The 12,510-nt window shown below is 49.9% G+C and overlaps 5 protein-coding genes across 5 annotated transcripts; 3 read left to right on the top strand and 2 right to left on the bottom strand.

Moving 5' to 3' along the window:
- Window positions 1-2,438: 2,438 nt before the first annotated feature.
- MYCFIDRAFT_191065 (uncharacterized protein) lies at window positions 2,439-3,335 on the top strand (the record flags this gene model as incomplete). Its single annotated transcript, XM_007933225.1, has 3 exons — window positions 2,439-2,697; window positions 2,750-3,258; window positions 3,312-3,335. The coding sequence occupies 3 exons, from the start codon at window positions 2,439-2,441 to the stop codon at window positions 3,333-3,335; spliced, it is 792 nt and encodes a 263-aa protein (XP_007931416.1).
- A 154-nt stretch (window positions 3,336-3,489) lies between these two features.
- MYCFIDRAFT_209129 (uncharacterized protein) lies at window positions 3,490-3,803 on the bottom strand (the record flags this gene model as incomplete). The annotated part of the gene is made up of 2 exons (XM_007933224.1): window positions 3,619-3,803; window positions 3,490-3,591 (listed from the first exon to the last, which is right to left on the bottom strand). Exons 1-2 carry the CDS (start codon window positions 3,724-3,726, stop codon window positions 3,490-3,492), a joined length of 210 nt encoding a protein of 69 aa, XP_007931415.1. The 5' UTR covers window positions 3,727-3,803.
- Window positions 3,804-4,341: 538 nt separating this feature from the next.
- Window positions 4,342-4,634, top strand: MYCFIDRAFT_44783 (uncharacterized protein; the record flags this gene model as incomplete). The annotated part of the gene is made up of 2 exons (XM_007933073.1): window positions 4,342-4,485; window positions 4,542-4,634. The coding sequence occupies 2 exons, from the start codon at window positions 4,342-4,344 to the stop codon at window positions 4,632-4,634; spliced, it is 237 nt and encodes a 78-aa protein (XP_007931264.1).
- A 985-nt stretch (window positions 4,635-5,619) lies between these two features.
- MYCFIDRAFT_90624 (uncharacterized protein) lies at window positions 5,620-5,846 on the top strand (the record flags this gene model as incomplete). Its single annotated transcript, XM_007933223.1, has 2 exons — window positions 5,620-5,676; window positions 5,727-5,846. 2 exons carry the CDS (start codon window positions 5,620-5,622, stop codon window positions 5,844-5,846), a joined length of 177 nt encoding a protein of 58 aa, XP_007931414.1.
- A 2,891-nt stretch (window positions 5,847-8,737) lies between these two features.
- MYCFIDRAFT_205233 (uncharacterized protein) lies at window positions 8,738-9,613 on the bottom strand (the record flags this gene model as incomplete). The annotated part of the gene is made up of 1 exon (XM_007933222.1): window positions 8,738-9,613. A coding segment is annotated over exon 1 (279 nt), but the record flags the coding sequence as incomplete, so codon positions are not given.
- Between the last annotated feature and the right edge of the window lie 2,897 nt (window positions 9,614-12,510).

Below are 12,510 nucleotides of genomic sequence, written 5' to 3'. Positions count from 1 at the left end.
CATCTCTTCTATCTAATCTTCCGTCTAGTTATAAGGCGCCTAGCGCTATCGCTTTGCCTTTACCTTATCCTACGCCTTTTCCTTCTTATTAGCCGCCTTCTTCGACTTCCTTACGGCGGCCTTCGACTGCGCCTTCGTAGCGGCCTTCGGATTAAGCGGCGCAGCCGGCAGTAGTGTCTTTAGTAGCATTAAGGCGGTCTACAATAATAGTAAGAGCAAGAAGCAGTATATACAAAGGTAGAGCTAAGGTTACGGAATAATGCTAAGAGCGCGGAAATGGATAATTAGGCTTAGATACTTATAATTGGCATAAGACACGCTATTATAAGACGACAACACGATATTTACTATCTTATTGATAATTAAAGACTTATCCATAATTCAACACGAGGTATCCGGGGCCTGAGTACTTTGACGTGATTGCGGTTGATTGGCTGCATGACTCCGTGGGCGATACGCGGTGGAATCAATTGTGCTATTTGTTCCGCCTCTTCGCTCATCGCCATGATAAGCACTTCTTCTCGCAAGCCCGGCTTTTGAATCGTGATTCTCCGAAGTCTTTCACGTCTTTTGTCAAATTGCCAGAAGTAGTGGTTGTGAGAGGCATTTGATAATGATTGATGATTCCTTCACACGACAACTCTCGAGGAGATTGATATGTATCAATACTGGCCGTTAGTGAATGATTGACGTCTGAAATTGCCCTCTTCCGTTCATCCATTGCGAATACTCTGCTCGAGCAGCAGGGCAAAGAGACGTCGTCGTTCTTAGCATACGCAGTGCCAATGTCGAGTTCGCCTGGGCCTCGGGAGAATCATTTCCTGACAACGCACTGCTGACTGTGGTACTCCGAGTTGCCGTGCGTGGCAGCGAATGGAAAAACGACACAGCCTCCATCATCAATATACATGAACCGTCGACTCGTAGCAGCCACATTGTAATAATGGATATGCTGCATTGCTGTGGATGAGACGGAGTGCTATTTTGGCAGTCAAGATAAGCCCTTGGCCAGGGAATCGCTGAGAGGCTTTCCGTTCTGAGCACGATGACAACGCAATCTCAACACGCATGGCCGTCTTGACAAGGCCGCGCGCATCCGTGACGTTGCGCCTGTTTTCTTTCTGTACAGCACTGCCGAAGAGCAGAAGAAGCGAGTGACAGCTGCCGGCTCTGTGTGCGTGAAGCTGGCCTGCGACAACGTAGCAGTAGCATCGGGCGGCAGGTGCAACGGAGGAAAGGGTGACTGACAGCGCGTTTCAAGGGCAGCTGCAGCGTCTCGTGCGATATTCAGACCATGCCAAGCCTGGCCGTCGACTGGGTCTGCCGGTCGTCCATGGCCAATCAGAGGCCATCGTCCCTGGCCGCCGACGCGAATCCGCATCGGCTTGGCTGCAGTAGATCAGGCACGAAATCCTGTGGGATTAGTTTCGGTTGGGTGCCCGCCTGCAGCCGTGAGCAGAGTGAGAGAGAGCCTGCCGTCTCCCCTTTTGCTTCTCTGCCAACTCTGCCTCAGACTGCACCTCACTGTCGTTACTCCAGCAAAACCACCACCCAGCGCCGCGCCCGCTTCGAAGTCGTCCACGCGCACGCTGCCCTGTCCTGTCCGGTCCTTACTGCACTACCGCACTACCCTACGACCGCATTGAGCGCCGCGCCCGTAGTTTGCCTTCGCCGACCATCGCCCTCTCACGCTTGCAGACACTCTTTTCGCCGACCGAGCTGTCTGTCGTGTGTAACACCAACGCGAGAATTGAGCGGCCGGCCTACCGACGGCTTTGCTCAGAGTATAAGCCCTGAAACGCGAGTCTGCAGCATTCCACTCTCCCGGCTTCGCGACCCCAAAGTCACCCGGACACCTTCCAACCTGCGCCTCTGCAGACAATTGGCGACGGCGACTGCGACTGCCACCACCGCCCACCCTTCCCAAATCCAGCGACATAGCCTGGCCGAAACCATCCACCGTCCGCTCCTCACCCGTACACGGCCTGCTGCCACATGAGCACGACCTGAAGGAGTGTTGACTCCTGCGAACATCACTTCACCAAGGAGAGACAGCATTGATAGCCTGCCGCCCCACCCCGGCCCCATTCACTGCCGCTGCTTTCTTCTCTCCGCGGAAGCCGGTCACGCTTGCGCTGCTGGCAGCCGCAAACAAAGGTAAGATAAATTACGAGTCACATGAGCCTTTGCTTGCCACACACCACCAATTACCCCTTCACTGCAACACTACCTTCCAAGAGGACGCGTGCTGCTTCAATTGCAGACCGCATCATCGCCTTGCGCGAATCAATCAGAGTTGTACATACTAATCCCGTTCTTGAATGCAGGCATTCTCGAAACTGACGCCGCTTAATACACCCACCATGCCCTCACCAACCACACGCACACTCACGCTTCTATCACTATTTGCCGCCATGGCACTCGCATCAGACCCGATAATGCAGAAAGGCCCTCCTTTGCAGAAGCGCGCACAGTCCTACAAGGGATGTTACTCCTCATCAGGCGACATGACCAAGGCAGGCTCTTACATGTACCAATCAAATGGATACTGTGGCGATCAATGTTCGGGCAAAAACCAAGCCGTAATGGGCTTAACGGATAAAGACTGCTGGTGTGGAGACAACATGCCCTCGGATAGTGACAAGGTGGATGACTCGAAATGCAACACCCCTTGTCCCGGCTGGGACAAAGTCGAGTGTAAGCAATGCCGGAAATGATGTCTTGCAACGGCCGACTGACATGTGAACAGGTGGTGGAGACGGATTTTGGTCCGTGTATACAACTGGAACTGGTACTGCCGGCACAGAAAGTGGATCAAGTTCATCTTCGGGCTCTTCATCAAAGACAAGTTCAACAACCTCGCCCGTCGCGAGTGTATCAACAAGCATCGCACCTGGCCAAACTGTTGTCGTCACCATCGCCCCTTCGGCAACATCAAGCTCCTCGGCAGATTCCTCTGGCGGTGGGGGCACCAACACTACTGGTATTGCCGTTGGTGTGGTCGTAGGCGTGGTGGCAGTGGCCGGCATCATTGGCGCTCTCATATTCTGGAGAAAGAGAAAGAATGCCCGAGAAGCCGAAGAAGAATACGCTCGAAAGAACCAAGCCAACGACTTCATGCGGCACGGCGGCGAGCGAAAGCCTCCTGGCACAGCTTACAGTGGCATGAGCGACCAGCGATTAGACCCCGAAGCCGGCCGAAGAAACAGTGTCGGAAGTCTGGCAGACAACCAGGACTACTCCAGGCGAATACTGAGGGTAAGCCCATGCATACTGTCTTCTGTTGTACTTGGACACTAACGCTTCCCCAGGTCGCCAACCCTGACAACAGCTAGTCAGCCTGCCAGTCACCATTTGCAGCGGCGGATTTTCCTTGATTTGTTGACGACATCAGATCCCGACACGAGGACGAAAGAAAGCATAGAAGTGACCTGAATTTCACATGGAAGGGGGGTAAAGGGAAACGGGCTTCGGACACGAGACATCACCTCACACGAGTAATCGAGTAGCGCCACCACCATAACAACGCCCACACGGCGTCAACAGCTCAGACAGCTGCATGTTGGGAAGTGGGGACTTTCGGAAGAGCATCTCATTTTCAGCAGAGAGCATTGCCACATTAGCGATCTGGCGACTGCGTTTTGTTTTCTGATCATTGTGCCTGTTGATACCCGACGAATCAATCGAGAGATTATAAGTACCATACCATTGTATCATGGGAAGCATGGCCCCGGACGCACACGGGATACATAACTTCTTTCACATACTACTTACTGTAGCTTGTATCAATTTTTAGGGCCTGGATTCGGTGGAGGATACGTTCGTATGGGCATTCACCTTGATTGGAAAAAAGAAAGAAGTTTCCCGTCAAGCATGTCCAGCATGTGGCACTTTGCAAACAACTCTGCCTGGCTCGGACATTCGTTGGTAAGAGAAGGGACTCCCGAGCCCTGATGTTCTATTTGCTCGCTTGGTCATGATCTCAGCGTCGACTGTCGTTTCTCGCATGGACATTTGGCCCTGGCCTCTGCTGACCCATCAGCCGGCTATAGAGCTCGATCGGTATACAAAGAGCCCTTCCTTTTGTGCCTACTACAGCTGCCGTCTTGATTCTACCATTGCCTCTCATCAATTTGGCGCAGAGACATATATTAACAACTGTTTCGCCAATCAATTTTCTAGTCATTAGCACTAATAGAGGCAAGGAGGAAACTTAGACGCCAAGAATCACGTGCTTCGCTAAGACGCGCCAGCAGAGTTTCCGCGCTACACGTCTTCCAAATACAGTTCACATTCGACACATTATTTCCAACCAGAGATCGTCCAGCACCAGACGACAAAATGCCTATCACGAAGAAGGATCGAGTGAGAAAGGAGCAGAAGAAGGCAGATGCAGCCGGTACTCGTGCTGCAGTGCACGCGAACGGCACGCCAGTCAAAGCGGCCAAGCCGAAGTCGATCTGCGCCTTCTGCCGCAAAGAGCTTGTACGTGTATATGAACGCTTATCGTGAGATACTGTCCTGATACGATCGAATCCTAGGACAACACCAACCTCAAGATCCTCGAGCAACATGCAGACACCCACTCAGACGCTTGGCCGAAGGAGAAGTGTTGGCCGAACGAGTTCAAATGAGCATTAGTCAGACATCGACAGTTGGAAGCAGGAGTTGTAGCATGGGCTGCTGCGAAGAAGCAGTCAAATCAGAGACAATGACGAGAAGATACCCGAAGTTTTAGTGGCGTTCAGCAAGGCGTTATGGTTGGCAGAGGCTGGTGCTGACTTGCGAGAGACAAATGCGAGAGTCGTGGAGAAGCATGGGTCCCAAAGCTGTCCATTTCGCCCAAACATTCTTTGCGAGCGCTCTCAGCTCTCTTCCGAAATCCCTCCCGGAATTAATGAATTAGACCAGCACCGGGAACTATCTTCATCTTCTCGTCAGGAGGAATTGATTTGTTTGATGCAACAACAACGTGCCAGATATACGCCAGCATGTCGTCCTCTGCGCTCAATGCCTGCGGAGAGAGTAGCATATGTGACATCCAGCAAGCGATTTTGCGCTGCGCAGGAAAGTAAGTATGACCTAACAGCAAGCACAAAGCAGTTCTGATCACGTTCACTTCTTATCAGCGAAACGACAGCTTCATTGAGTATGAAAAGCGCCATGATCGTCCTCCGTTTGTGCTATCTGGGCGCTAGTAGTAGGCATAGTATATAGTCGGCGCGTATATCGTACTATTAGTAACTTAAAGGGATCGCTACGGTAAAGGCCTAAGGTTATAGTTACGTAGAGGGGACATTTTAATTTCTACTAATAAGAGGGCCGCAATAGCTTTATAGTAGCGGTTGTTTGGATTGAACCCCGGGCACGGCATGCTATACTACGCCTTCTACTGCGCAGAAGGCCGCCTGCCTATACGACAACATCCACCTGCCAAGACTGATTGTTGTCCGCCGCTCGCCTACTGTTTTCCGGCTTCGCTCGGATCACGGCTTCTGGTCCAGTTATTCAAATATTTAAACTCGATCAAGACTCACTCCACTCAGCATCCCCGAACATCACAGCAACACAAGATTCTCAGAAGACAAGCAAGCATCACAACCATCCAACCGCAACAAGATGCCTCAGAACGATCAAATGACAAAGGACGATGCTTCTCGCATCCAATCCTCCGAGGTACGCTGAGCTGCGGAAAAATCCCACTCTCTTTCTGACGCTGGCATCAGGCCAAGTCCGGCAACGATCCAGGTTTCGCAGCTCGAGCTCAGTCCGCAGCTGACAGAGGTGCGAATGCTGCTTCCAACAACTCCGGTGGAAACAGCAACTCGGGTGCCAAGAAGAATTGAAGGTCAATTTTGCAGAAAAGGACCGGCTGGCACTGGAGTGAGCGCTGGAGATTGAATGTGGACGCTCGTTTGGAGACTGATAGTAGGCCTTTGGAGGATCGGCTCGCGCGTTCATTGAGTGGTGGGATGAGATAGAATTAAGCACAAACACAACCCAAACCCTGGGGCAGAAATGATGATTGCCATCACCAAATCACTCCCACCTCTTCATTATCTGCTCCAGAAGGTCCGAAGACGCACCATTCCTTCCTCCCATCACGCTCTTAAAAATCTCATCCTCCCTGATCTTCTTACATCCATCAATCTTGCAACTGATATAGCAAATCACTAACTTCTTCAACTCCGTCATATTCCGCCCTCCCTCCTCTTCATCACCATACGCATACCCCATCAACGCAGTAACATCCGAAACCCGTTGCGGGAGTAGCTCAAATTTTTCCAGGGTGTGATGAAGCTTGTAAAGCGACAGCTTCCGCAAGCCTTCGAGGTCGTAACGCTCAGCTAGCGTATAAAGTTGAGCGTGACATAGGAATACAGGGGAGTAGTCCAGGTGAGGGGAAGTTCTGGCGTGTTCCGGCGTGATCTGGGGGTTTTCTGGGACTGGTGGTTTGCCGCAAGGCATTTGGAGGAATTCTTGCCACGGATCTGGTTTTGTCTTGGAAGGTTTGAAAGGAGAGAATCTTGCCGGTGGCGGGACTGGTTGGGGGTCGGGAATGGGCTTGTCTTTCATCCACTCAGCATTCCGACGAGACTTCCTTTCCTTCTTCTTGCTCTTCTTTTCTGTGGCGTCCCAAGACCAGGCGGGTTCTGGGACCGAGTCCTCTGTTTCCGTTGCCTCATCCAGCTCTTCGCACTCATCGCCGTGCGAAGATGGGGGAGTCTCATTCTTAACCGAAACCACGGCTTCATCGTCTGAAACGTTTCCCACATCGATGCGAGGCTCTGCTGTGGCATAGTCTCCCGTATACAGGAACTCAACGAGGCCAGAAAACGTGTCGGCATATACATTCGATATCCTGACGACATTCATATCGTCTCTCTTTCCTCCCGGAACAATGGTCTATGATGGTTCAGGAGGCTTTGGTGGACGTGGAATATTGCTTTGCCTGGGCCCACGACGAACTTCATTGTCCTGGACTGGATGATTCTAAGACGCTTAGTACCCCAGCCGAGAGTTGTCAATGGTTGAAGCTTACCCTCTGTATGGTATTGGCATTTTGGTTGATGGGTTGTTTCTGTGTCTTTGCACTTGGTATGGATTGTAGACTCACTGAGGCCTGTGAGGGTACTACAGACCCCGAGGATCGAACATCGGCAAGGAGAACCAAGAATAGGGTTGTACGACAGCCTCTGCGCCATTTCGCCGTACGGCAAGACTCTAAAGTATCTTGAAAATGTCACAGGAAGCCGGTCCGGAACCGCTTTGCAATCTGTGCTTCTCTCTACAGCAAAGACGTGCACCAAATTTGCCAGGCAAAGGAAAGTTGAAGGATTCTTCCGTAGAGCGGCTTCCTGTATGCAGGTGATACTCTGAAGGAGTCGTCAACCTGAACGATTAACTCGATCCAGAGTCGGTGTGCTCGAGCTGCTGCCTCGAAGATAAGAAGTCAATCGACCGCACATCCCCACCACTCATATTCAGCGAGGTAATAAGTCATTGTCAGATCTCAATCCATATGATCCACAGCAGTAGCAGTCCCACGCCAACGAACATAAGTCGTCCCCGTACTCGAATCATGATGATGCTTACGCCCCAAGACTCCCTGCTCAACACGCAATCTGATCTCATCACTCATCTGTTCCACCATGGATCTCGCAATCTCCAACGACTCCTCACAGTAGCCACCATCTTCATCCACAGGCAACGACCATTTAATCCAAGAATTCCCATGACAGGGTCGCTTCTCGAAGGCTCCCGAATGCATGTCGATGTACATACTGCAGCAATAACAAGACGGCTTGCTGGCGGCGATGTACCGATCATCGTATTGAAAGGATCGATCCTGGGCATGAAAATGTTGAAGCATTCGAATCTCGGCGTGAATTTCTAGTTTTTGAGATTTCTCGACGAGTTCCGTGACTGTCTGGTGAAGTTTCTTCGCACTCTGCAGCTTTGTGAGGAGGCGATGCTGCGCTTGGACATCTTCGAGCCATAGACAAACCTCTTTGATCAGTGTCTGGAGATCAAGCTCGACTGCGACAGCGCTGGTGTCGGTGCGTTGCAAAGGTACCAGACAGACCTGGAAATTTTCCAATGCTTCTGAGAACTTGGAAGCGTTCTTTGCAAGGAAGCGCGAGGCTTTTAGGAACGAGCCAAGTCGTCCGATGTAATGTCTGAGTTCTTCGAATGAGCTTTGATCGCTGTCGCTGCTGGTCTTCACTAGCTCGTTGAGTCTGTCGTAGTCGTCAAATTTGCGGATGGAATACGCAAGCTCGCAGAGCTCCTCATGTTCGTGGGTTGTTTCCAGCTCGTTGAGCAGATGAAGTAGACGGGTGTCTATTTAGACTCAGTCTCGTGTCATAAGCTCACCATAGTACGCAAACACCTTGCACACCTCTGGTGTCAGAGCTCGATGAAAGCCTCCCACTCACGCATCGAAGATGTCTTCGCACGCCTTGCGCATAATTTTGGATCTTTGCGGCGCTTCGTCTTACTGCCAGCAAGTGAATCTCCTTCGCGGCGGATTCCATGCGCTGTCTTCGGCCCTGTCCGGTGTCAGAAAATGCCTGTCGCTTGATTACGTCCAGTATAAGTTCTAAATGTCGGTCAATTGGACTGCGCTGGTTTGACTGCTTCGACGGCTGGAGTGTAGGACCGCGGTGAGGACTTGCCCGGCTTGTCTGGGTGCTTGCTTCTGCGACTGGTAGAATACCACTGCCTCTTCGCGGCGCAGCGATCCAGAACAATGATGCAGAGCTGGTTTGCTCCACAGCTATCGAGCAGACAGTCTGACCTGCATTACCCGGGTCACAGAGAAGGGCGAGTTCGTCCTGGAATCGATGCCAATCTGATTGATCGGGCCTCAACGTCGAACGGGATGGAAGGAGTCGAGAGTACTCGACATACTCAAATGAGACATGCTGTAAAAGTGCAACGGCAAAGATGTGGTTGTAAAGCTTTCGTGTCATGTATGAGGCATGTGCTTTGGTATTTGATCTTTCCGTCTCCATTGCAGTTGGCAAAGATAGGCCGAGTCATAACCAAGGTTGTGCACTACGATGTACAGATTTATGCGGAAGCTTCGTTAGAGAGTGAAAAACGAAGCTCGCGCTTGCAGGACACACTTGCAATGAATCGATGACTGTGATTGACGTAGAAACATTGCTCAAAGACCAAACTCGATGCATGCATCCCGGCACGCAATGTGAAAAGCCTCCTTTTTCGTGGGTGCGCGGCCCTCGAAAGTTCTTCCCTGCACTCGAATAGTCTGACGCCACTCCGGCTGGACCTCAGCGACCTGAGTGGCAGCGGGTTGGTCCATGTGCTCGTGACGCGCATCGAGATGCTCTTTCAGGCGACTAGCATAGGACCCAAGATGTGGCTCGTCGCGTCGAATCATTTCACGGCCGGTATTGCGTCTCCACAAGTTTGGAGGCCTGACAGCGCCACCACGGATGATGGTTTCGGTTTCGTCAGAGACGTCAGATCGCGGAGGAGAGGGATTCCCTGCTGCGTGTATTGGCAACCCATAGAGAATTCGAGGAGCGCTATCCAGATCGGAACGACAGGATTGTATGATAGAGCCTAAAGTGTGCGAGGTGTTGATCCCTCCATGCAAGATGAGAGCGCCAATGTTCGCCATGAGACGATCCTCCCGTGTCTTCGCCGTGCGGTGTTCCGTATCGGGAATTGACTCAAATTCCGGCATCGAGGTGACTTTTTCTAAGCATTGTGCATACTTGAATCTCCCGACCACCTTGTTCAGCTGGGTCTGCAGGTCCCAAAATCAGCACAGTGAGCCACGTGGCAGACGTCAGGAAGTCAGTGGACTGGTGGTCGCAAACTTACAGCACTCGTCGTGGTAGCGTGATTCGTTGGCGACGTCAAGACGAACTCGAAGAAGCGCCGACCGAAAGAGGTGCAGATGGTCCAGTAAGCTTCGTCTGCAGACTCGGGAACGGGTGCTCCACCCTCGCTGTCGGCGCTAGTTGCAGTGAGATGCTCAAAGTCTCCTGCGCTTGGTCCCATACTCTGAGAAGTCTCGGCGCTGAAGTAAGTAGACATGATGTTGGTTGGAGTTTCTGAGTTGAAGTTCTGTCCTCGAGAGAAGTTGTTCTTGGTCGTTTGGACATACTGTTGGGTGCTTCCGCTCGTCACTCATTTAATGTTGTTTACCACCGCCTTGCCGCACTGTGACGTCCTCAACGTGATCGGAATCATCACAATTCCGTCAACTCAATCGCGCACAAATTGATTGCTGTTGCCGGATTCTAGACTTGAGGATCGTCCGAGTCCGAACATGTCCGAACACTACCACGCTTGCGGCAAGACAGCGAAAGCTGAGGTCAGAATCGTCAGGTCGGTCAGGCCTCGAATCGACTCGTCCAGGCCGCCAACGCAGAACGCCAACATGATGTCGATTCCATCATTGTCAATCGCAAAAGGAAGTGTAAAGGTCGAAGTTTGGTCCAAAACCTGATCGAAGCAAGACGTGCAGTGTGGCCTAGCGTCTTGGCAGGGCCATTCCGCCTGACGGCGGTTTTTCGACAGCCCTGACAGGACGACAATAATGGCTCTGCTGTGCATATTCTGAATCTGTGAGCTGTTCATGCATTGTGATTGCCAAGCCATGAGCTGCCATTCACGGCAAGGATCGACGATTAGTAACTGAGTGTTGATATCCAGTATCTTTCTCAGCCCGACGAGTTGTATTAATATTCTCAATTTCAAAAACCCCGGGCTTTTTGAGCCGCACCACTTTAGTTTTGCCTTCTATACTAATTTTAGTGGTAAACCGAACTATTGCTATCGCTGTATCTAGTCTATAGTTCCAATAATTAGTATTATTACTTATTTATATTATTGCCGTCGCTCTACCGATTTTCTACCGCCGCCCTACGCTATAGACCTCGCCGTCGCTATAGCGCCCCTTACCGAGTAAGACAAGGCAATTATCGGCTAGTTATTAATAGAAGGCATGTCGGCGAAGGATATATAGTTATCGTAGCGCTCGAAGAACGAGAGAGGGTCGTTTACTACTGTAAAGCGTTATAGTACTAATCTAAAGAGATATAGCACGGTTAATAGCTTCTAAGGCAAACTAGGACGACCGAAGAAGGTGCTGCCGCATATAAGAGACTTTATAATCGATATTCTAGCTACTAAGGGCACGACCTAGATAGATAAGATTTAAGACTAGATAGTGCTTAAATTTAGAGTATATATCGGCGTTACTACTATCTAGAGGTATATAAGGAATAAGGACTTTACCTATAAGGTAACTTAGTAATAGGCTTCTTAGCGAGACCTATAGGCGGAAATAGCGTACCTAGTTAATATAGAACACTAGACAAGCGAGTAGATTGTCTTCGTAGATAAGACCTGTTGTAGTAAGCGCTCTGCTATCCGAAGGCGTAGATAGGCACCTAAAGGATTTCCTTGTATTACAAAGGACTATCTATACCGTCTATAGCGATATAGTATCTTACTAGTATACTTAGTCGACGGCTAGCTTCTAGGAGCAACACTTATTAAGCAAGGCAGTGTCGATAGCGACTCGTTTATTGTGTAGATCTAAGAGAAGGTGCTTATAAGAAGGGTATATTAGCAGGTAGATAGGGTAGTAGTAGGTATAGGTAGTATTTAATAAGGAGCTAAGAGGAGAGGGAGGAAGGCAGGCAAGTTAGCCTATTACTAAGCGCTAAGCCCTACCTGAGGCATTAAGACCCTAGCTTTACTCGAGCCCGGTTATATACTAATTACATATAACCTCTTTAGTCCTAATACACGCTTCCCTTCTAAAGGCCGCGCCCTCGTAGCCGGTCTTTATTCTAGTCTCAACCTCTATTACTACTAACTTAGTAGGTCTAATAGGCTACTTAGTCCGCGCTAAATTGAACGTATAACTACCGATTATATAACTGTATTAAACCTTACCTTCTAATACAATGTCTAACTCTAACTACGCTATCCTTATATATAATAAAGTAATATATAACTATAAGAATTAAGGACTATCGACTAATTGCAATATAAGCGTACCTTCCCTACTATAATAGGTAGGTATACGGGGTATTGTAGCACTGCCCCCGTTCTGCGTAATATCGTACCGAGTTCTTTGCGTCTACTCTAAAAGACCTAGCTATATCCGCTTCCGAGGGTTGTCCGCTTCCGAGGGTTTGTTCTTATTATTACGAGGGCTATTATTGTTCGTAGTTTCGCTAGCCCTAATTAGTTAGGTTTAGTAGCCTTTAATTGTTAATCTTATCTTATCTTTTTAGAAAAAACATAGCTCGTCTAGTTTCTATAGGTAAAGGCTATTATAAGTGCAGTAGTAGAGGTTCGCCTCGCTTAAAGGGTTAGATAGATCGAGGAGTAACCTATTGTCCGCAAGATCGACCCCAGCTAGCTTAGCTCTATAGTTTTGCCCTTAGTTAGTCTATTAGTCGCTTAATCTTTTAGGCGGCTTAAAGTTTTAACTTAGCCTTAAAGTTTTGATTAAAG

Source organism: Pseudocercospora fijiensis (assembly GCF_000340215.1).
Source record: "Pseudocercospora fijiensis CIRAD86 unplaced genomic scaffold MYCFIscaffold_10, whole genome shotgun sequence".
Taxonomy (NCBI): Eukaryota; Fungi; Ascomycota; class Dothideomycetes; order Mycosphaerellales; family Mycosphaerellaceae; genus Pseudocercospora; species Pseudocercospora fijiensis.
This window is presented reverse-complemented; position numbering and strand designations above follow the sequence as displayed.